This window comes from Xiphias gladius, chromosome 24, assembly GCF_016859285.1.
Source record: "Xiphias gladius isolate SHS-SW01 ecotype Sanya breed wild chromosome 24, ASM1685928v1, whole genome shotgun sequence".
NCBI classification, from domain to species: Eukaryota; Metazoa; Chordata; class Actinopteri; order Istiophoriformes; family Xiphiidae; genus Xiphias; species Xiphias gladius.
In genome coordinates, this window is record NC_053423.1 from 475,355 (window position 1) to 498,361 (window position 23,007).

At 39.4% G+C, this 23,007-nt stretch overlaps 1 protein-coding gene across 6 annotated transcripts in view; it reads left to right on the top strand.

Moving 5' to 3' along the window:
- The window catches only part of arhgef1a (Rho guanine nucleotide exchange factor (GEF) 1a), an 88,026-nt gene that overhangs the window by 20,880 nt on the left and 44,139 nt on the right, over positions 1-23,007 (top strand). For 5 of the 6 annotated variants that reach the window (XM_040121083.1, XM_040121087.1, XM_040121085.1 and 2 more), the window contains 8 exons: positions 1,232-1,295; positions 1,614-1,740; positions 3,943-4,052; positions 6,536-6,679; positions 6,928-7,178; positions 7,780-7,905; positions 17,104-17,221; positions 17,899-17,975. In XM_040121083.1, the coding sequence (XP_039977017.1) occupies positions 1,232-1,295; positions 1,614-1,740; positions 3,943-4,052; positions 6,536-6,679; positions 6,928-7,178; positions 7,780-7,905; positions 17,104-17,221; positions 17,899-17,975 (1,017 nt within the window). The remainder of the gene's footprint in view (positions 1-1,231; positions 1,296-1,613; positions 1,741-3,942; positions 4,053-6,535; positions 6,680-6,927; positions 7,179-7,779; positions 7,906-17,103; positions 17,222-17,898; positions 17,976-23,007) is intronic. The other variant, XM_040121084.1, reaches the window with a different exon arrangement.

Below are 23,007 nucleotides of genomic sequence, written 5' to 3' on the forward strand. Positions count from 1 at the left end.
GTCTCCACCCACCACGGTCCTGCCCTCGTTTCTATGAACTGCCCTCCTGAGATTCTTCTCTCCTGCTCTTCAGCCATTGGGCTGTCCACCTTAGGTCTCCTGCAATGTCACTGTTCTGCCCCTGGGCTGTTGGCCCGAGGTCCCCAGCTCTACCCCTGCCCAGCCCCTGAGCTATTCTCATGAGGTTCCCAGTGCATCTGTCCAGCCCTTTGACTGGTCCCCTGAGATCCCAGCTCCACTCTTCAGCTCCCTGTTCAATGGCCCCTAGCTGCTGTCTTTTCTCTTTGGTCCATGATGGGATGCTTATTTATTGAGACTTCTACATCAAAAATAAAATGCCTCTTTCAGACAGCTACAGTCTAAATTTGGTCTCCCTCATAGTCATATATTTTATTACCTGCAGGTTAAAATTGTAGTCTCTTGTTCAGTTTGACACCTTACCTCTCCAACACACTCTATGACCATGTTTTTCAAATCCCTCTAAAAATCTAATGTCCTAGTTTGTGATGACCTTTGGTAAGAGGGGTTGGAGAGGATCAAAGAATGTTCCACGAATGCAGCCCCTCAGCTAGAACAGTTTACAAGTCATGCATCACATTCTTTTTTCAAAGACCAGAATAGATAATAGCATCTTCCCGTCGGGTTCAGCTACGTGATATCATGAGAGGGCATATAAATAGCATACCACTTTTCAGGACATTTCATGCGTTTCTACACATTTTAAGCTTTTTAAATGTCATCTAATGCCATTTTAGTTAGAGTTAGGGTTAGGGTTTAGTGAGTAGAGAAATTATGTGGTGTGAAATGATATGCGAAAAGCAAAAAATGCATAGACAAGAAATGACAAGAAATTGGTGTGTTATTCATAAGCCATTTGATGATACCAGGGTGCTATTTTTAACAAATACAATTTTGGTGAGGGGGCGCTGATTCATCGTTTCTGGCCAAACAAAACATTTTGGGAGGAAAAACATAATTTTCTTATCATCATTATTAGCAAACAGCAATTCCGACTTTCTTACTTGTGCTTTTGGGTTGTTCTGAAAGGTCTTTAATGTATCTTGTTTGTGTTATTGTTCATTAAAATGTGATAGTTCAAGCAAAATGGAAAATATGGAAAATCACTTCAGGCAGTAGCTACTAAATCAAAGCATGGCTTAAATTTTAAGGATTTTTAAAAACTATAATGCTATGGTTCATTCATACTGATTTTTGTCCTTTATTAACATAGCAGCAGAAGACAGTCCTACTGAGGAATAACTCAGCCTTGCAGAATGTCACACTGCGCACAAAAAGTGAGAACTTTTCTTACACACACATACAGTGTTTGAATATATTAAGTCTCCTTCTCCTACCTGAAACATTTCTACTTTTGCCATCCCTATTTTTCTGTTCTTTCATGTTTGTTTTTCTCCTCTTCCTAAAACAATGTCCTCTTCTGCATTATCAAACTCCTCTTCTTCCTCCTACTCCTGTTTGTTTTATATTCATCCGAAACATGCTGCTCTGGCTGTCATTATTCTCCTCTTTCTCCTCCTACATTTCTTTTCCTTGTCACACTCCCTCTTTGTCATGTCCTCTACTTGCAATATTTTTTTCTTCCATATCTCCAGGAATGCGTGAACGTCCAACTTCAGCCATCTACCCTTCCGAAAGCTTCCGACAGTCCCTGCTGGGATCCCGCCGTGGTCGCTCCAACCTAACCCTGTCCAAGAGTGTCTCCACCAACAACATAGCAGGGTGAGCCTTTTTTTCATTGACCAGCAGCTAAAATACAATCTTAGGCACACTTCCTAACCCTAACTAAGTCACAGACAGCTAAGCCAAATTTCTCTTAGAAATTCTACCAGGGAGTAAGGTATAGAAAAGTCAATCCCTACTGTAGGATCACTGAGGCACCTGTGACAATTCCTGTCTCAGCACTGTTTATTTTGGCCATGCTGCCTCAGATCTGCTCTTCTCCTCCTGTCTACCAGATGCCCTGGGACTTTCTTCCCTGTCCAGTCACTTGATTAAGCACAGCCAATCGCACACCTGTTCCCCATTTCCTCATCAGTTATCTTAGTGTTTACACCTGCCAATTCCACCTGCTCCCTACCACATTGTTGTATCATTCATGTAAAGCTTCCTCTACCTGCCTGACTGTCTTCCTGCTTTCTTGTAAACTTTTGATCTCAACGCTTCAAATAAAGCCACTTCACTGAACTTGCCTGTGTCTGTGTTTGGGTTCTCCCTACCTGTACTCTGTACACCAGCCGTTCCCGGAGCAGGAATTAAAGGAGGTGATAAATGCCATACAGTGCCCTCTAATTTACTGCCAAAAAGCCTCCAGCGATGAATGAAAGGAAAGAGCTCTGACTCGGGCCATCCGTCAGGTCACTTTCATACCCTGGCTGATGAATGCTCCTTTTTCTCATTGATTTTATGATCTCTGCTGCTCCCAAGTCAGCTAGCTTCCAGCCTGCTAGCCACCAGACTTTTTTCCATTCAGTTAGCTTCAACTCATTTCCTAAGTCAGCTAGCTTCAGGCCTGCTAGCCACCAGGCTGTCTCCCACCTGTCTAGATTTTGGGCCTGCTAGCCACCAGCCTGCCGTCAAGTCGGCCAGTCTCCTGCTTGCTAGTTCCCAGCCTGTACCCCAGTTGGCTATCCCTCTGTCTTCTCCTGCCCCCAAGCCGACTAGCCTCCTGTCTGCTCCTGTCCATGAGCTGGCTAGCCTCCTGTCTGTTCATTGCCCCCGAGTTTGCTAGCCTTCTGTCATTTCCTAACCCTGAAAACCTCCAGCATTTATCTTTCTTGGGGACTCGCCTTGCCATTTTCAGGGGTTGTTGTGGTAGAAAGCATAGCTCCTGAAAAAGTCAGTCTTATCCGCTGCCCAGCATCACGACCGATGCCGTGCTGGGTTCCAGAGTTGGGCGACACCCTGCCGGTTCCTGAGTCAGCTTTCATTGGTAGAGCAGGGGGTGGGGGGCTGTCACCCACAGTAAACATCTGGCTTCATAGGTAATATGAACAAAAAAAGCCTGCGAAAAAAGCGAATTGGCTTTTTACATTTCATTTTCATTTTAAGAAGTAAAATATATTATCCATTATCAGTATATCTTTTTTTCAACTGACTGAGTACTGCATTACTGCACTAAAGAAAGTATCACAAAATAATTGGCAGCCAGCAGTTTCACTTGCTGTCATAATATGACCCTTGGGTGTCATCCCTCAGAAGAAAGTTCCATTATAGAATCAGCCTGCAGACTCCTCTCAGTGAGTTTATTTAACAAGGAAATGCTTGCATTGGACAGGTGACACTGATTTGGGTTAAATTAATCGCAAAATAATTCTTACAAACTCTTTAGTGCCCAGAGGCTATTTCCTGTCACATGTGTTGTCTCATATCCTGTCTGCAAACCGCAGTATCCAAATATACCACCAGAGAGTCAAATGCTAAAATAAATAAATTGTCCATGACATAAATCAAAAACTAATGACTTGTTGCTTCACCCACAACCTAACCTTGCACTAAATTTCATTTAGATCTGTAAGGTATTTTTTTTAAGACCTGTTAACATCCTGTTTAAATATGTACAGGACCAAAAACATGACTGATGTTAACTTTAGCTAAGGTAATAATTTTTTTTGCAAAAGTTATATTGTTCTTAATTTCATTATTCAGTTTCCCTCAAGATGGTCAAAAACGAAAAAGATATAGTCTGAAATGCTTTTGCCCCATGCTTCCATGTAATTCATGCTATATATGCTGAGGTGAAACAAGATTACTAACAGCAGGCGCTGTCTGTTTGGAGTGGTCACAGCAGCTCCCTGAGTTTTTGCAGTTTCCCGTGTCTGTAATGCTCAATGGTTAGTGCACTAATATGTGTGTGTGTTTGTGTGTGTGTGTGTGTGTGTGTGTGTGTGTGTGTGTGTGTGTGTGCGTGTGTGTGTGTTGTAGAACCCTGAATGATGACTCTCCTCTGGGGCTGCGCAGGATCCTGTCCCAGTCCACAGACTCCCTCAGCTTCAGGACCAGAGCTATGTCAGTGGAGTCTCTCTATGATGATGGTATCTGAGTATTCAAACTATACACTGTAAAATATTGTGCAGCAATTTAGTGGAATCAACTAATCTTTTATTGTTAACTTAATATAAATGTGTAAGTTTTTTTAATTTCAAATTAATTAAACTTCAAATGTCTAGTTTTAATTTTCAGACTCCAGAGTTTATAAACATGAGTTGCTCTGACTTGAGGTCTTTTGAGTTGAATGAATGAACTGCTGAAGTTCACTCAACTCATTAAATAAAGTTTTTGAACAAACAAAACTCTAGAGATACTCAGTAGTAGTAGTAGTCATAGTCATTTTAGTTTGAAAGCAATCTTCTGATCCATTGTAACTCATAAATTTGCTCTCTATTTTCAGCAACATAGTTGTAACCATAAATTTGTTTCTCTTAGTTGTGCAGTTAACAAGAATCAAAAGCAACATGCAAAAGTCAATTTACCATTATGTACTCACAAGACTGCAGACATCTCAGTTGAGTTTTATTGCATTTTCCAGTGCATTACTAATGCCTTAAAGGACAGTAGATGACTAGTAGAATACTTAAGCGAACTTGCATATATCCATCAAATAGAACATGCAAGCAGCATTTTAAAGTCAAAACTCAAACATAAGGTAAAGTTATGAGGAGTCCATTTTAGGTACAGTGGCATGCAAGAGTTTGGGGTCAAAATTTCTGTTACTGTGAATAGTTAAGTGAAGACGAACTGATCTCCAAAAGGCATAAAGTTAAAGGTGAGAGGTTCTTTTCAACATCTTAAGCAAGATTAGTGTATTATTTTTATTTCATACAATTTTAGAGTGACAAAAAAGGAAAGGAGCACAATGCAAATGTTTGGGCACCCGAAGAGATTTGAAATCTAAGATTTGAATCTAAATTTAATTAGAAGGTCTGAGACCTTGTTAGGACTATGGCTTGTTCACACTCATCCTTATTTGCATCACCTTGCCAGGTGATGCAAATTAGTCAAACCTTGTTCCGACAATCAGGAGCCATGGGCTCCTCTAAACAGCTGCCTAGCACACTTAAAATTTAAATAATTGATGCCCACAAAGCAGAAAAAAGCTATAAGAAGATAGCAAAGTGTTTTCGGATAGCTGTTTCCTTAGTTTGTAGTCTACAGTGGAGGTCAAGTTGAGATTTAGAAGACCAAGAAAATTTTCAAAGAGAACTGCTCGTAGGATTGCAAGAAAGGCAAAGAAAACATTTCCTGTGTCCTCATCACAAAATTCAGCGTCAGAAATTTGCAAGGTAACGTCTAAACAAGCCTGATGCATTTTGGAAACAAGTCCTTTGGACTGTTGAATTTAAAAAAAAATGACTTTTTGGCTACAATGAGCAAAAATATGTTTGGAGAAAATAGGGAGCAGATTTTCATGACAAGAACATCTCTCCAACTGTTAAGCACGGGGCTGGATCGATCATGCTTTAGGCTTGTGTTGCAGCCAGTGGCACAGACAACATTTCACCGTAGAGGAAAGAATGTATTCAATTAAATACCAGCAAATTCTGGGAGCAAACATCCCTATGTAAAAAAAAAAACTGAAGATGAAAATAGAATGGCTTCTACAACAGGATAATAATCCTAAAAACACCGCAAAATCCACAATGGACTATCTCAAGAGGCGCAAGCTGAAGTTTTTGCAATGGGTCTCACAGTCCCCTGACCTAAACATCATCTAAAATTTGAGGATACAACAGCAGTGCATGCAAGACAGCCCAAGAATATAACGGAAACTAGAAGCTTTTTGCAAGGATGAAGGGGTGAAAATCCCCCAAACAAGAACTGAACGACTTTTAGCTGGCTATAAAAAGCATTTACAAGCTGTGGTACCTTTTCCTTTTTTATTTTTGTGAAACTGTAAAGCATAGAAATAAAAAGTAATCTTAAAATGTAAAATATTAAAGAAATGTGTCATCTTTAACTTGATGCCTTGTGGAAATCAGGTCATCTTTTGCTCACCTAGCTATTCACAGTAACAGAAATTTTGACTAGGGGTGCCTAAACTTTGGCATGCCACTATACTTTGTATACTACTGTGTAGTTGATCGTAGCATTGCATCACATTTATGACATCATTTTTTGCATGTAAAAATCTTAATGTGAAAAGCAACTAATAACAATAAGTGTAAAATAAATGTAGTAGAGTAAGAGAATCTGTACTTCAATACTGTACATAAGTACAGTACTTGAGTAAATGTACTTTGATGTATCTCCAAAGACATGTCTGTTCTTTCAATAATAAAAAATATTAACAATAAATTTAATATTCACTTTAACATGATTTTAACCATAGTTAATATTAATTAAAATTTCACTTGGAATTAAAGTTTGATCTTCTGACCTTAGTTATTTTTACAACCAGCTATCTTCTTAACAAAGGCAGAAAGATCAAGTTCTCTGTTCACACCTGGATAGTTCAGTATAAAGCTCTACAATATTTTTTCAGTCTGATCTTTCATGTTGATGGTTTTCTCTTGTATAGGAGATGTATACTATACTTCATTGCTGGAAGAGATGGAGCTGGAGGGCCAGGAATTTAAGGCTGACTCATGGAGCATGGCTGTGGAGAGCAGTTATTTGCAGACACATCGCAAAAACGTCATCAAGAGGCAGGATGTTATCTATGGTGATAAGAACATCATCAGTTCTTCAGCAGTAGTACATTGACCTTTATTTTTCTCCACCTTAGTATAGATATTCCACATACTGCTGAATATGCAGTACCTAGATTAAAATACTACAGACACTTTACTGTAGCCACAATTCAGATTTAATTTTTAAAAAGTGCTATTCCTCTAATTGCACGTACTTTATAACTACTACATTCTGATACGTGATGTGCGTTTGTGTGATGTGGGTATATGTCTTTCTCAGAGCTGATTCAGACAGAGCTGCACCACATGCGAACGCTGCATATCATGGAAAGAGTGTTTCGGCAGGCCATGCTGGAGGAGCTTCAGCTGGAGCTCAGCACTGTGCACGCCATGTTCCCCTGCTTGGACCAGCTGATCAGGATACATTCGCATTTCCTGGCACAACTGCTCTTACGGTGCAACAACAGCCGGCAGTCTGGATCCAGCCGCAACTTCACCATTCACCAGCTGGGGGACATACTACTAGAACAGGTGGCTGCCAAGCATTCTCAAATAACAAATGATATCAACAGATACCCCACTCATACTGGCAGAGTGATACAGGACTGAAAAAAAAATTGAATTTTATTTGTAATTTTGTGTAATTTTGTGTAATTCTATGGTTTATCAGAAGTTACATTAAAGACTAGATTCTTAACAGTGACATCCAGAGGTTAACTCATAACAGCTGTCTCACATGAGTCCAACAGGTTCAATCAGAAAACGTGTGAAAATGTTTCTAAAATGTTTTTCAGTGACAGATTTTTTAATGAAATGACTGGTGAAAATTTGGGATTTATTTAATCAATTTTATTTTAGTTATATTGCAGTTTTTTTTTTAAATAAAATGCAAAAATAACCATAAAAATTATTGTTTTATAAACATGTATATAAATATATTGTGACATTGCCATTCACAATAATCAATAATCATATAGCAAATGTTTGTTTTCGTGACAACCTAAATCCGAGATACCAGTTCTGAACAGTGCCTCGTTTTCCAGAAAGACTGTTCTTTACATTTAAGCATGAGTTCGCTGTCAGTCAAGTTCACACAATAACAAAACAACTTGTGTGTGTTCTTTTCTTCCAGTTCTCAGGCCAGTGTGCAGAAGACATGCAGAAGACCTACGCTGAGTTCTGTAGCCGCCACTTAAAGGCTGTTAAATTGTACAAGGAACTACTGGCCAGAGACAAGAGGTTCCAATGCTTTATACGGGTGAGTATAGACAGGATGTGAACTGTATGGAGTATTAATTTTAGCACCTGATTTCGATTTGTTTTTTGTCTTCCTCTTATGACAATATTATAAATCAGTTGCTTAGATTTTACTCATTTGATTATTGTAAGTTTTAATTGACAAAGACATTTCAATTTAGTTTGTCAGCAAAATTGTAATCTCATTTTCACTTTGAATTTATTTTTATGTTCTCTTTATTGTACTGCATACATCTGCTCTCATGGTACTATGGTAACACCAGAGACAATAGTCACCACATTTTTAATGCCAGGTAAATGCTGATAGCTAGGGTAACTAGTGTGGGTGTTGTGGGTTTGGGTGAAAGTTCAACTACAGGTAAATTGCCAAATATGGACAATGAGGGAGAGAGAGGAATGATGCAACCCAGATTGAAGAGAGTTCTGTATTACCCCAAACCAGTGTTTTCTGTGTGAGCCACACTGCCATGACACAGTCAACAGGAGAGCCACTTTCACCCTGTAAATGCCACCAAGTTACAACCAGAGTAGGCATGATTGCATATTACAAGCAAAGGGTTAGATACATGGAGGATGAATTGAGAAACCATATGACCATTTTTCTTGAAATTTCCTCTGCTCAACTCTTACTCTTACTCTCCTACCCTTCTTTTTCTTCACTCTAAATGCTTGCAGACGTCCTGCTCATCCCCTCCACAACACCCTCATTTTGAATAAAATTAATCCCCGAATGATAAAATGAGGTGGTCACTTAGGTTGGCATTAGCAAAAGGAAGTGAATTCAGAACTAACAGAGAGCGGAGGAACAGAAAGGGGAATGAATAATTTCTTCTAAGATTTAGGTTAAAATTAATTACACAGACAGCAAAATTAGGCTTTGCCTACTTCGGTGCATCATCTCACAGCTGAATCCTTTTTATTGGACCCGAAGTAGTGAAGTGGATGCTGGATCTATCATTGCTCTCCCAGTGAGGGTCAATCCCTGAGATGAAGTGATCGCCAAGGCAACAACGGTTGGTCAGCAGGATGCTCAGTTGATCTTGCAGTCTTACTCCAAGTGAATGGAGCAGAGTTGAGGCTGATGATGGTGGATTTTTCAAGCATGCAGGAGAGTTGTGATGCAGTGTCTGCTATTTTCTTGATCTCACTGAGGCTAATGTTGTATAAGCTCTGATATTTATGCTTTCTCTCCGCTTTTCTCTTCGACTTGTTAAAGAGTCTTGAATGGGATGTTGCTGGCCACTCGACAAAACTTCCAAAATACTACAAAACGAGATGCACTGAAGTACAAAAATAATAAACTTGAGCTCACTGAGTGTGATACTGTGTTAGGTTGCAAACTGAAGTTGGTTTCCACTAAAGATAAAAAGGTGTGCAGCGTGATGTAGAGAGAAAGGAAAATGCAGGAATACCTGAGTAAAAAGAAATTTGGCAAACACAGAGCAAAATTAAAACAGCAAAAGAGCGAAGAGTCCAAAAGTTCTCAAAACAAGATCACCCGAAAAAGGCTGTCCGGTCTTTTTAATCACTGACCAGGTCCAGGCATGGATTAAATTGTGCTCTCTTTTGTTTGATTGATCTGAGAATATACCTTATTCTAAAGCGATTAATTTAATTGAGGTTTTACGTGCACACTTCCTTATCATATATTCCATCAATAATGATTATAAATAGAAATTATATGGAAGCAACTCATAATAACAATAATTACAGTGTATTATTCGTATTCAGAATGGTCCAAAAAAAGTTGGCTATCAAAATAATATCTAATACTATTAATAAACATGTAAGAGTTAAACAAAAAATAATTTGAGTAACAACATTGTAAACTACAGTCCCAAAGTCCAGTATGATAACTATATATTCCAGCTCCATAAACATAGACGCAGACATAGTGATCTGCCAGTTGGAAAATTTTGAAGGTGTCCGAACTTTATTCACTCACCGTTGATTTCCTAGTGGAATTAATAAAAAGGTGCTATGTCCTCACTACAGTGGAGGTATGTGTGCTACTTAGTGAATATTAGTTTGTTTATTTGTCAGCAAGATTACGCAAAAAGTACCGAACCAATTTGCACCCAAGTTGGTGAGCGATGGGGCATGGCCCGATAAAATTTAGTGCGACTCCGGTTAAAGGGGTGGATGCAGGAATTTTATTTAATCACTTTCCTCAACATTGATGAAGATAGGGTATTTTTTCCCTTGGCAGAGGTATGAACTGTACTGAGTATCATTCTAGTTTCGACTTTGTTAAATCTGCCAGGGAGATTATATTTTCACCCATGTCTGTTTTTTTGTTTGTTTTTTCATTTGAGAGCAGGAAAACACGAAAAAGTACTGAACTGATTTGTACCAAACTTTGTGGAGAGATGAGGCATGGGCCAGGGAAGAACCCATTAAGTTTTGCTGAGGACCGGGTTACAAATGGTGGATCAAGGAATTTTTTTTTATCACTTTTGTAGTTTATTAGATGGTGTTGATGATGTGAGGAGGATGAAGGAGACTCCGCTGAGACCGTCTTGATTGCATATAAAGGTTTATTACAAAGAAGTACAGCATCAAGTCAAGCATCTGCAGATCTGCTTGTGAGACAGTATGAAGCCGATGAATCCCTCTGAGAATCAGTCTTGACCACCGACTCTTAAATAGGGTAGTTACTTTCCTGAAAACTGTCACTAACATATGGTTTCAGTTACAAAGCATTACCTTCCTTTTCAAGCTATCAGGCACCCTCTGAGGACCTTTGACCTAGGGACTCTGAGCCATGCCTCTATTTTCAACACATGGTTTCAATTCTACATATATGACCATACACCTCACTTTCCTTAACATTGCGAAATAGAGCATTTTTTGAAATTATCATAAATACTTGGCCTTGGCAGAGGGATGCACACTACTGAGTGCCATTCTAGTTTGATAGGAAATCGAACAATATTTATTGTTTAGGCACTACAACTTAGCTAGCATGAGAACCTGCTGTAAATGAACTAAAAACTACAAAAAAAAAACTCTACTACAAAATTTAGATTGGCTTTGAGTTGAAAAAAAGCCTGAATATACATTAAAAGGGTAAAGGAATAAAAGAAATAAAAAGAAATGAAAGAAACACAGTTAAAATAAGAAATTCAGGTTAAAAAGAAACTGTAAGAGAAAGTAAAGGGAAGGAGGCATTACTTACAACTGCAGGTATACAGACTGGTATAAGTACGTTTTACAAAGACTTTTGAAATAGGAGAGAGACTCAGCGAGCCTGATTTCCTCAGGCAGGCTATGGTTCTTCATTATTTGTCACTTTATTGTAAACTCCTTTGTCCATGTCGGGATCCTGTAGGAATGATGACTCTAGTTTTCCAGTGATCTGATTGGTCTGTATTTGGGCTGTTGACAAAATACTCATCCACAAGACTTGTGCTCCTCAGTCTACCAGATCGTTTGCTATTTTCTGGTTTTCCTGTGCACACCTGCTTCTTTAGAATGTACCCATATAAACTACTTTTTATACCTCTGATAGATTTTTGCTTTTTTTGAGCCTCATTATTATCTTCTACACCCAAATCTAAATAGCAGCACTCAACCCGCAGTCAATTCAAAGCTAAAGTGTGAGCTCTTTTGCAAACAAACTAATGTTGTAGCCCATTTTCCAATTACTTTAGAACCCTTCCAATTTGGGCACTATGTGTTAAAAGGGCTATATCTCCTAAACAGTTATTTTTATGTTGACATAGACCCACTCAGATTAAAGCTGAGACTTGACACTTTAATGTCGTAGCCATTGTACCATTCCAATTTGAATGTGAAGCACAGAGCCTAATGAAAAAAATGTATAATTGTCCAAATATTTATGGTCTGGAATGAAGAATTGCCAGGTTTTAGTTAAAAGCCTAGTGGCAGTATTTTGGACAGCCTGGAAATAGTTAAGAGATTTTTGATTCAGTAAAAAGAGCATTACAGTTACCCAGGAGAGAGGAGACAAAAACATATCTAATCGTTTCAGTGTCTATAAAATGAAACATGGGTCATATCAAAGCAATATGTCTAAGTTGGTAAAAACAAAGACTAGACTACTAAGATTGTTGTCAAATAGTATTCCCACATTCTTATTCATGAAATCACTGAGATAAGGTTTCAATTTTGGAGTATAATGCTGCTGGCCAACAATAAGAAATTCTGTTTTATCTGAGTTTAGCTGAAGAAAATATTCAGATATCCAGTTTTTAACACCGTTTAAGGCAGTCCAGTAATGAGCCCAGTGTGCTAGGCTCAGTAGGGCTATTGGTAATTGAAGTGTACAGCTAGGTGTAATCTGCACAAGAAGGAATGGCGACACCATGCCTGCAAATAATATTTCCAAGAGGGAGCATGTACAAAGAGAATAAAATAGGTCCCACGACCAAGCCCTGGAGATTTCCATACTTAATTTTACACAAGTAAGAGACATACATTATTGATAGAAACACAAAATTGCCAATTCTCTATGTATGATGAAAACCATTTTTATGCAGTTCCAACTAAAATTTTCAGTTTATTTATCAATATACCATGGTCAGTATTCAATTCAACATCAATATACAGCTCTTGAAAAAATTAAGAGACCACTGCAAAATTATTATTAATATTTATTATTATTAAAAGTAGTTTCTCTGATTTTACTATTTATAGTTATAATAGTTATTTATAGTTTTTTTTTTTTCATTCTATAAACTACTGACAACATTTCCCCCAAATTCCAAATAAAAATATTGTCCTTTAGAGCATTTAATTGCAGAAAATGACAACTGGTCAAAATAACAAAAAAGATGCAGTGTTTTCAGACCTCAAATAATACAAAGAAAACAAATTCATATTCATTGTTAAACAACACAATACTAATGTTTTAACTAAGGAAGAGTTCAGAAATCAGTATTTGGTGGAATAAACCTGATTTTCAATTACAGCTTTCATGCGTCTTGGCATGCTCTCCACCAGTCTTTCACATTGCTGTTGGATGACTTTATCCCACTCCCTGCGCAAAAATTCAAGCAGCTAAGCTATTTTTGATGGCTTGTGACCATCCATCTTGATCACATTCCAGAGGTTTTCAATGGGGTTCAGGTCTAAAGATTGAGCTGGCCATTACAGGATCTTGATCTGGTGGTCCTTCATCCACACCTTGATTGATCTAGCTGTGTGTCTTGGAGCATTATCCTGCTGGAAAAACATAAACATTGGGGAACATTGTCAGAGCAGAAGGAAGCAAATTTTCATCCAAAATAACCTTGTACATGGCTTGATTCATGCGTCCTTCGCAAAGACTCATCTGCCCGATTCCAGCCTTACTGAAGCACCCCCAGATCATCACCGATCCTCCCCCAGATTTCACAGTGGGTGCGAGACACTGTGGCTTGTAGGCCTCTCCAGGTCTCCATCTAACCATTAGATGACCAGGCGTTGGGCAAAGCTGAAAATTGGACTCATCAGAGATGATGACCTTACTCCAGTCCTCTATGGTCCAATCCTTATGGTCTTTTGCAAACCTCAGCCTGGCTATTCTTTGCTTCTCATTGATGAAGGGGTTTTTTCTAGCTTTACACGACTTGAGCCGTGCCGCTAGGAGCCTATTTCAGACCGTTCTCGCCGCGCACTTCACCCCAGCTGCCATTTGCAATTCTTTTTGTGGGTCACTTGATGTCATCCTACAGTTGCTGAGTGACATTCGAATGAGTTGACAGTCATCCCGGTCAGTGGAGAGTCGTTTTCGCCCTCTGCCGGTCAGTAGCTTTGTTGTCCCCAATGTCTGCTGCTTGACCTTGTTCTTATGAACCGCCGTCTTAGAAATTGTAAGGATGCAAGCAAACTGACGCTCACTGTATCCATCCGTCAGTAAAGCCAAAATTGAACCCTTCTTTTCCTCACTCAAAACCTTTCTTTGGCATGGTCAATAGTTATGTTTTAATTCAAATTACTTTTGAGGTACTACTAGCACTGTTTTTGACATCCAGCTGGTCCTATTGCAAGAGGATAGTGATGACCACAGCAGTGGTTTTTATACTTTTCCTTGTTAAATTAGATTTGGTTCAGGTGATATCCTAATCAGTACTTCATTAAGTAGAATGTGGTGTGCTTGTGTTGGTATTCAACAGACACTGGAATGGAATGGCTGTCATACATGTAGAGATTTTGATTTCAGAAAAATTTGCAGTGGTCTCTTAATTTTTTCCAAAGCTGTAGAATGAACCGTGTGGGAGATATATCCTTTTTAACACATGGGGCCCAAATTGCAAAGGTTCAAAAGTAACTGGACACTTGGCTACTAAATGTTTGTTGGGCAGCTGTGTTTGTCATTTCAACAGTAGTTCATACACAAAAGAGCTCACATGTGGCTCAGAGTTGATTGAGAGCTGGCATTTAGATTGAGGTGGAGTTGTCTGTCAATATGAGTAATAAGGAGATAATCATGCAAGTGAAGGTGATAATAATGAAGCTCAGAAAAAGCAAAACATCTTTCATTGAGATATTAAAGGTAGTTTGCAATATTCACCACCTCCTTGTGTCCAGTTGTCCACTATACCCAGCTGTACCTGTCATTCCCGCCAGATGACCCCATGGTCTTGTCTCTCAGACATATGCACATGGATGAAGGAATGCCACCTTTAACTACATCTCACTGTAACTGAACTCTTAGTCACCCCAGCCAAATCAATCTCTCAATCACAATATCAACATCCAAATCGCCTCCTGAATCAAGGTTACAAGAAACCAGGGTGTTCTGTTCGATGACCAGCTATCCTTTTCTGACCATGTTGCATCTGTCTCCCGGTCATGCAGCTTTACTCTATACAACATAAGAAAAATCAGGCATTACCTGACTCAGTATGCCACCCAATTGTCACTCCACTGTCACCTCCACTGGCTAACCATGGCCTAACACTTCTAACACCCTAACATGCCTAACTAGCACTTACTGGCACTTTTGGTGCGCGTCTGTACCTGATCTCCTTGCACTTTGTCTTTTGAATACATCTAGCACTCAGCACTTACTTCAAGGTCTCCAACTGTACTGATGCTTTAGTGTTGTAACTCACTTTGGATAAAAGCATCTGCCAAATGTGTAAATATAAAATGTAAATGTACTTGGTTTGGCAAAATCAGCAGTTGGGTACACTCTAAAAAACCAGAAAATGTCAAACGAGCTAGTAGACCAAGGAGTACACGTCTTGTGGATGAAAGAAAATCATATGCATGGTGAAGAAAAACCCTTTTATGACTGCACAACAAGTCAACAATGCTCTACAGGATATCGGTAGACATGATTCCTTGTTAACAATCATGAGAAGGCTTCATGACCATAACCTCAGAGGACTCACCACAAGATACAAACACCTCATAAGCCTAAAAAACAGAAGGGCCAGGTTGCAGTTCACAAAATATTGAACAAAGTTATATAGTTATATAGTTCTTGAACAAAGTTCTATGGACTGATGAACCTCTATCAAAATAATTGAAAGAGGAAAGTGTGGACAACAAAATCTCATGACCAGAGCTACCACCTTATCTGTAAAATGTGGTGGTGGTTCTGTTCTGGCTTTAACATATATGTCTGCCAGTTGAAATGGCACACTGGTATTTCCTGATGGTTTCACTGCTGACGGAAGCAACAGGATGACTGCAGAGGTATACAGGAGCATTCTGTGAGTTAAGATTCAGTCAAATGCACCAAAACCCATTGAAGGACACTTCATCATTCAGTAGGACAGCAATCCTAAACATACGGCCAAAGCAACCGAAGACCTTTTCAGGGTAAAGAAGAGAAAGTCAATCACCTGATCTTAGTCAGATTGAGCAGCATTCCACTTGCTGAAGGCCAGACTAAAGGCAGAAAGACCCCACAACAAGAAACAGATGAAGGTGGCTGCAGAGAAGGCCTGGTAGAGCAACACCAGGGAAGAGGCAAAGCATCTGGTGATGTCGAAGTGTCCAAGACTTTTAAGGCACTCGTTGAAAGGATTTTCCAAAAAATATTAAATATGACGATTTTATTTGACTTAATTTACAGGGTTGGGATGTTGGGCCCCATGAAAAGATATCACATTGGGCCCCACCACTCCACCACTACAGGTCATGCCAACCTGAAAATATAACACTGTGCAGACATGCATGCAACATTCTGCAAACAGTGGAATTCAGGTTTAGTGGAGTTCACTCCTAATACACTTCATAAAAAAATGTTCTAAAAAGGTAATCTTTTACAGCTTTCATTGAAAAGGATTTAATCAATTTTCTTTTTTCATAATAATGAAAAAGAAATTTCCATAGACCTCCTGCAATTGTGCTTACATGTCATTCAACATGATGCTGCTCACCTCCTTCTTCATTTGGGAAAAATTAGCCTAACAGGTTAATATAGGAAAGAAATATAGGTCAATATAGAAAAGAAAAAAAAACAATATTTTTTATTAGAACATTGTACATTAAATATTATAATAATGTTAATAGGTTTATAATTTATTGAAAAAAAATTACCTAATGTTCTAATAATTTTATAGGGCTCCTGTCAGTCACAGGCCCTTACTATTCTTCTAACCTTCTAGCCCCTGTTCATGTTTATTTGTCCAATCAATTTTGAACCCCTAAACTGTGGGCACTATGTGTTCAAAGGGCTACATCTCCCACACAGTTATAGCTAAATTAATTTAAACCAACTCAAATTAAAGCTGGAACTTGATACTTTTATATAATATCCATTATTTATTTTCAACTGGATGTGCTGAAGCTCAGGAGCTGAAGAGTAAAAAAATGTTTAAGTTTCCAAATACTTCCGGTCTGAACTGTGTGTGCTGGGACGTGAGTGTGAGAGTCATTTGATGGCTGAAGGCACGATGCACTGCAGAATTCTGCAAGAGAGGGAGAGAATGGCAGGCTCTTAAATGATAGGTAGAACTAGTGGCTGACAAACTGACAACAGGAAAAAGCATGCAAGTTATATTAAGAACTGGTAGCAGCCATGACACAATGCACAAAAAGCCAAGCATTTTACAATTTTTATAGATGCTGAATAGACAAGTCTAAAAGCTTTTTAATCTGTTTGCTTCTGATTTTCCCAGCGCATCTGTCTTATCTATCTTTTCTTATTATCCTCAAAGGTGCCTTTCAAATACAATGAAAAAGAAATGACAGCCAGGATCATTTTTTTCTTTGTTTATCTCTCCCCGTCCCTGGGCAGCGGGTGAGTAGAGGACCCTTGCTACGTTGCCATGGTGTCCAGGAGTGCATTTTGTTGGTGACTCAGCGGATCTCCAAGTATCCTGTCCTTATTCAACGCATTCTGGATAACACCACCGGTGAATCTACCCTGTCACAATAGCTTTATTATCAGACTACTTCTTTTTAAATAACAGGATTTAATAATTAAAGTTTAATACAAAGTTCATACAAAGTAAAACCAGGCAGCAATGGGCCTGTGCAAAGAAAACATTACATTCAGTATATCCCCTTGCAATTTACAGCTTTTGGCAGTACGTTTCTGAAGTATTCACATTTTGGCACTTTGCACCATCCAGACAGCAATTCCTTTTTCCTAAATGGAGAATTCCTTAGGTTAGCCATTTTCATGACGTACCACTGTAATAGGCACAATTAAAAAAGCAAAACTTTCAATTTGTTATAAATTGTTTTTATATTCTACTTCCCTACCCAAAGCTTATAGACATCATGTTGCTGCTGCTACGTATATGATCAAAAATAGCTGGTACTCCAGTTACCAAAGCCAAGAAATAATGTCAGAGTGGAACAGTAACTGTAAAATCTTTAAAGACCTAGTTAGTTAAGTGACCAACTTCTTACCGGGGTCATTCTAAAAGCAATGGTAAATTCATAGAGCAGATCTTCTGGTCTGTCTATAAGCAGTGTAATACCAAAATGATGGTTAATGGTGGCTAAATAATATTCTGTCTATATTGTGTTTGTTGCCTTGTTGCCTTCTATAATAATCCATTTTCTTTGTTTGTTTCTCTTCCAGAGGATGAGGAAGAAGCCTCTACTCTGGCCCAGGCTCTTACGATGATCAGAGAACTTCTTAGTTCAATAGACCAGCAGGTACCAAAGTATTTTCTGACTACTATATTGGGCAGCCAACCCCCACCCCTCACATTTGTGTAACTTATAGGATAATATTTTCTTAGTTCTCCAATCGTTCTCCTGTTTCTGACACAAAAATTCATAAACTTGGCCTCACTCAGTTTGATAGGTTGGTTTCCACTAAAGATAGAAAGGTGCACAGCTTGGTGTGGAGAAAAAGAAAAATGCAGGAATACTTAAGTAAAAAGAAACTTAACAAACGAGGAACAAAATCGAAAGAGAGCAAAAAGAAATGGGGACAAACAAAGCCATCTAGTCTTTTTATCACTGACCAGGTCCAGGCGTGGATTATAATGGGAGAAACAACCTTTTCGTGCCAAATTGTACTTTCCTGAAAACTTACTTTAATCCAAATACATTAATTTAATTGAGATTTTAAGAGTAGAGACCACATACACGTTCTTATCACACAGTCAATAATACAGTCAGTCAATAATGATGCTGAAAATAAATTGAGTGTAAGAATATTACGTGTAACATGAAGAAAGGCATATGGTCATAATAATAATCGCAGTGTAGCAAATCAAGGAATTATTCAGACTAGTTATTATTATGATGTCCTATACTAGAACAAGAGTTAAACAACAGCTAAAACGATTAACATTATAGTAAAGTAGTCTAGCATAATAACTCTAGTCAGCTGGCACCCCCAACTCAGGAACAGGCGAGAAATCGGAGGTGACAACCAACTCAGGGTCAGGCTTGGGGCCCGGCTTGCCATCAGTCATATTGCTGGGCAGCAGAGGATTCGGTGTTGCTGGATAGCTGGGTTTCTGTGGTGCTGGGCAGCTTGGGGAATCGATGTCTCCATGACCCATGCTTTCTTCTAGGGGAAGGGGACTGCTCATAGTTTTAAGGGTTAGTATTGGCCAAGAGGCTTGTCAGTCTGGGAACAGGAAGACACAGCCAACTAGCCGGCTCAGGAAGGGAAGGCTGCAGTTTTATTATCTCAATCCGAATTGGCGCACGCTGAAGGCTAGCATGCTGGAGGCTAGCAAGCTGTAGGCTAACAAGCTGGAGGCTAGTCAAATGGGAGGCAGGTGGGAGCCTAGCAGGTGGGAGACTAGCAAGTTGGAGGCTTACAGGTCCAACTTTGGTCGGAGGCTAGCTGATTGGGAGGGAGGTCGGAGGCTAGCAAGTCGGAGGCTGGCCAATCGGGAGGTAGCCCGAAGGCTAGCTGACTGGGAAGCAGGCCGGAGACTAGGAGTCTGAAAGCTAGCCAATTGGGATGCTGGCTGGAAGCTAGCCAAAGGGGAGGCAGACTGGAGGCTCGCAGACATAGGCTAGACGACTGGAGGATAGCAGACGTGGGCTAGCTGACTGGAGTTCTCACTGTTGGCTAACAGGCTCGAAGATTGGTTGGTGGCTAACAGACGAGAAAAGTGGCTTGTGGATACCATGCTGAGAGACTGGCTGATGGATACCAGGCTGTGAGACTGACTGAGAATTGGAATGTTTACAAAATCTTCAAGCCAGTCATGTAAAGTATCTCTCAGCCATGGCTTTGAGGATGCTTCCATGCGTGCCCTCCTCAAAACAGCCTCATTGTTATTTTTCTACCTCTTTCTACCTCTCTGAAGTTCTTTTAACCACTCACGATATAGGAGCATACCACCAATTGTCATACAACCTGATGATTGTTTCTAAGATTCATATTTGAAAGCAGTGTCCACTGGGTCCATAATTTTGGTCAGTTCGTACTGTCATTACACAGGAAGGGAGGACCCAAATGCAGACACACACGAAGGCAGGTTGGTACAATAAAGATACTTTAATGATGTAAACAGACCTACAGGAAGATGAGTTAGATGGCAGGCAAAAAGGCAGGAACAAACTCAAGGAAGTTTGCAGGCACAAAGAATAACACTGGGGAAAAAACGCCGGAACAAAACACTCAAACTTGCAAAGACTGAGGGGAACATATAGACTAAATACATAAGGAAGGCAAAGGTCATTGGGAACAAGTGAAACTTATTGGGGCAGGGCAGGCAATCAGAAAGGCGGGAAATACACAAGGGCAGGAAGTAAAACAACCAACAGACACACAAGGTAAATAATTACAAGGTAAAACAGAAAATAATAGTCTAGGCATAAAGTCACTCACAGGGGCAGATCGTGACATAACTAAGACCTTTATGATGGGTTATCATACATGAATGTAATTGTGACATAAGCATTGTATTTACAAAAACTAAAAATACAATCAGAGGAAGGTGTGTTGAGCTAAGAAAACCAACAGAGCAGCGTGAAGATACACTGGACCAGAATTAACTCGTATAACCACTTGTACATAACTTAAAAAGCAGGCATGTTTTTATGCTCTCCTCTGAAACAATACATACAGACCATCACATTTAAAGTTCACGTTGCAAATAAGAGAAGAAAACCTTCAGTTGGATTTGACTGCAGAAAAGACGTTCGTCTTGTCCAAGGATTTGCCCTTTGAACAAATAAATGTAGATATGCTGTCAGTCAATATAGTCCAAAAAGAGTAAACACCAACATGTACACACATGACAGTAAGAGCGTACCAGGGACAGAGCCACAGTGTGCTTCTGACATAGAGACATGCAGATGGTAGGAAATGGAAATAATAAATAATAATTGTACAAAGTTTTTTTGCGATTCAGTATGTAAGTATGTATGTATTCAGTAAGTAAGCTACTCTGAAAGCTAACAATGCATTGTATTTTACATAACACCATATAATTTTAGTCTAAAGCATTTATGATTTATGTGATTGCACTTAAAGGATGTTCCTCTGTCCATTTAGTCCAGTTTGCAATCTGCCACACAGACACAATGCCAGTCATCACCGAGCACCAGTGGGTGAAGCCAAGCGAGTCACCCCAGACACAGTGCCAATCTATTCTGGATTTGGACATGACCATCCTTGGAAGCAGGCCTACAAAGAATGAGGAAGTAAAGCTTATACTCTAAACAGGTTCCACAACATCATCTGGAGGAGTTTTCCAATTAGATACAGAGAGATATTATAATAATGGGAAGTTTAATGCCATTCATATAGATGTACTCCCCAATCTAGACCCATAGGAATCAAACTGAAAATCTTTGAAGTTGTCCTTTAATCTATGGATGCTGTCAACCACAGTACCATTCCATTCATTACACAGGACAGCTATTGCACTCAACACTGTGAGTTATATGAAAAGGATGGATGTTCATCACTGACAACTAGTAGACATCAGCAGACCTGTCTCTTCATCAATAAGGCCTTGCTATCTAAGCTGCCAAGATGTTTAACAGCGATAATTGAGTTCAGAGCTGATATTCCTGACATCAGATCACAGGATTGATTGGCTTAAAAAAATCCTCATAACAACTCTGAACTGGGTCAGATGGATTTCCAGTATCACCGTACTACTGGAATGAAGTGCAGCAAAGCTTGAACTTAGAGACATTCATTCTTCTGACACGTTAAAGCTTTACTAGCTGATATTTCTAATGATATTTGTGACTGTTTTAATTTGTGTGTGCATGCTTGTGTGCGTGCATGCTTGCGTGCGTGTGAGTGCTTGTGTGTGTGTGTGATGATTGTTTTGATGGAATTAATTGTCTTGTTGTGATTTTTTGTAAATGTAATTTGTTCTCACGTATCACTTGCAAAAGAGATTTTGATTTCCTGAATGCACAAAGCTTAACTAACTAACTTACAGATTTATCTTTCATTTTAACACTGTGTAAGCATACAGTATATCCTCATCCTCAGCTACTCCTGCTGCCACTAATAATGTAAAAATCTTCGAGGAGCTGGTGCAATTGAAAGTTTTGGGGCAGTCTCCCCACGAAAATGTCAACTTGTGCCTCCTGGGACACCTGGTGGCTCAGTAATTAACAGTGTTAATTACCCAAGTCAGGTTTTTTAGTTACTGTAGGTCATAAAATTATGACTTCGATCCCAAAGGTGCTCCTGACAACACTTCTGATTATAGAAGTTGGTTGATTGGACACAACTTCCTGCTCCCACAAGACTATTACACAGGTGTATATGGTGTTTGGCCTTAACTCATTACCAATGCTATGTCTTGCTCCCATTTGCTGCCTTTGTAAGTGAAGGTTGAGCCTTTCAACACATGCACATTGTGAACAAGTTTGTATCTTACTACATTTAAACATTATGTACACATTACCAATATGACATTGCTGCTTATACCTGTTCTTCTATACTGCCTTAAAAATTGCTGGCCTAGTGCTTCTTCTACTGCTCCTTTCTTCTACTTGCAGATTCCCCCCTTAATTTTAACACCGTATAACTAAATGATACAGCCTCATGCTCAATACGTCTGCTAAAACTAATATTGTAAAAGTCTTGGAGCTACAAGCTTTAGTTTTGTACAATTAAAATTCTGGAGAAAATATGAACGTCTGCTGGCTTTTCCTTGGAAACACATTAGTTCAGGTTGAGTGGACACAGCTTTCTGCTTTCACAAGACCATGTGGCTCACCCAGGTGTACGGTGTTTGGCCTGTCCACTGATGAGCCAAAACGTTATGACCACCCCTGCCTAATTGCAGTTGGTCCTTTGCATGCTGCAAAAACAGTTCTGACACACTGGGGCATGGTATCTACAAGCCCTCTGAAGTTTACCTGTGTTTTATATCAAGTCAAGTCAAGTCAATTTTATTTATATAGTGCCAAATCATAACAGCAGTTATTTCAGGGCATTTTTCATATAGAGCAGGTCTAGACCATAATCTTTATAGTATTATTTACAGAGACCCAACATTCCCCCATGAGCAAGAACTTGGCGACAGTGGCAAGGAAAAACTTCCTTTTAAGAGGCAGAAACCTTGAACAGAACCCAGTTCATGGTGGGCGTCTGCCTCGACGCTGGGTTGAGAGAGAAAGAGAAAGGGTGAGAGAGAGGGAGTGGGAGAGAGCGGGGGAGAGGGGGAGAGAAAGAGAGAGAGAGCAGGAGGAAAGATAATATAACACAATAATAAGGCTACTGGTAGGTCTAATAATAAGA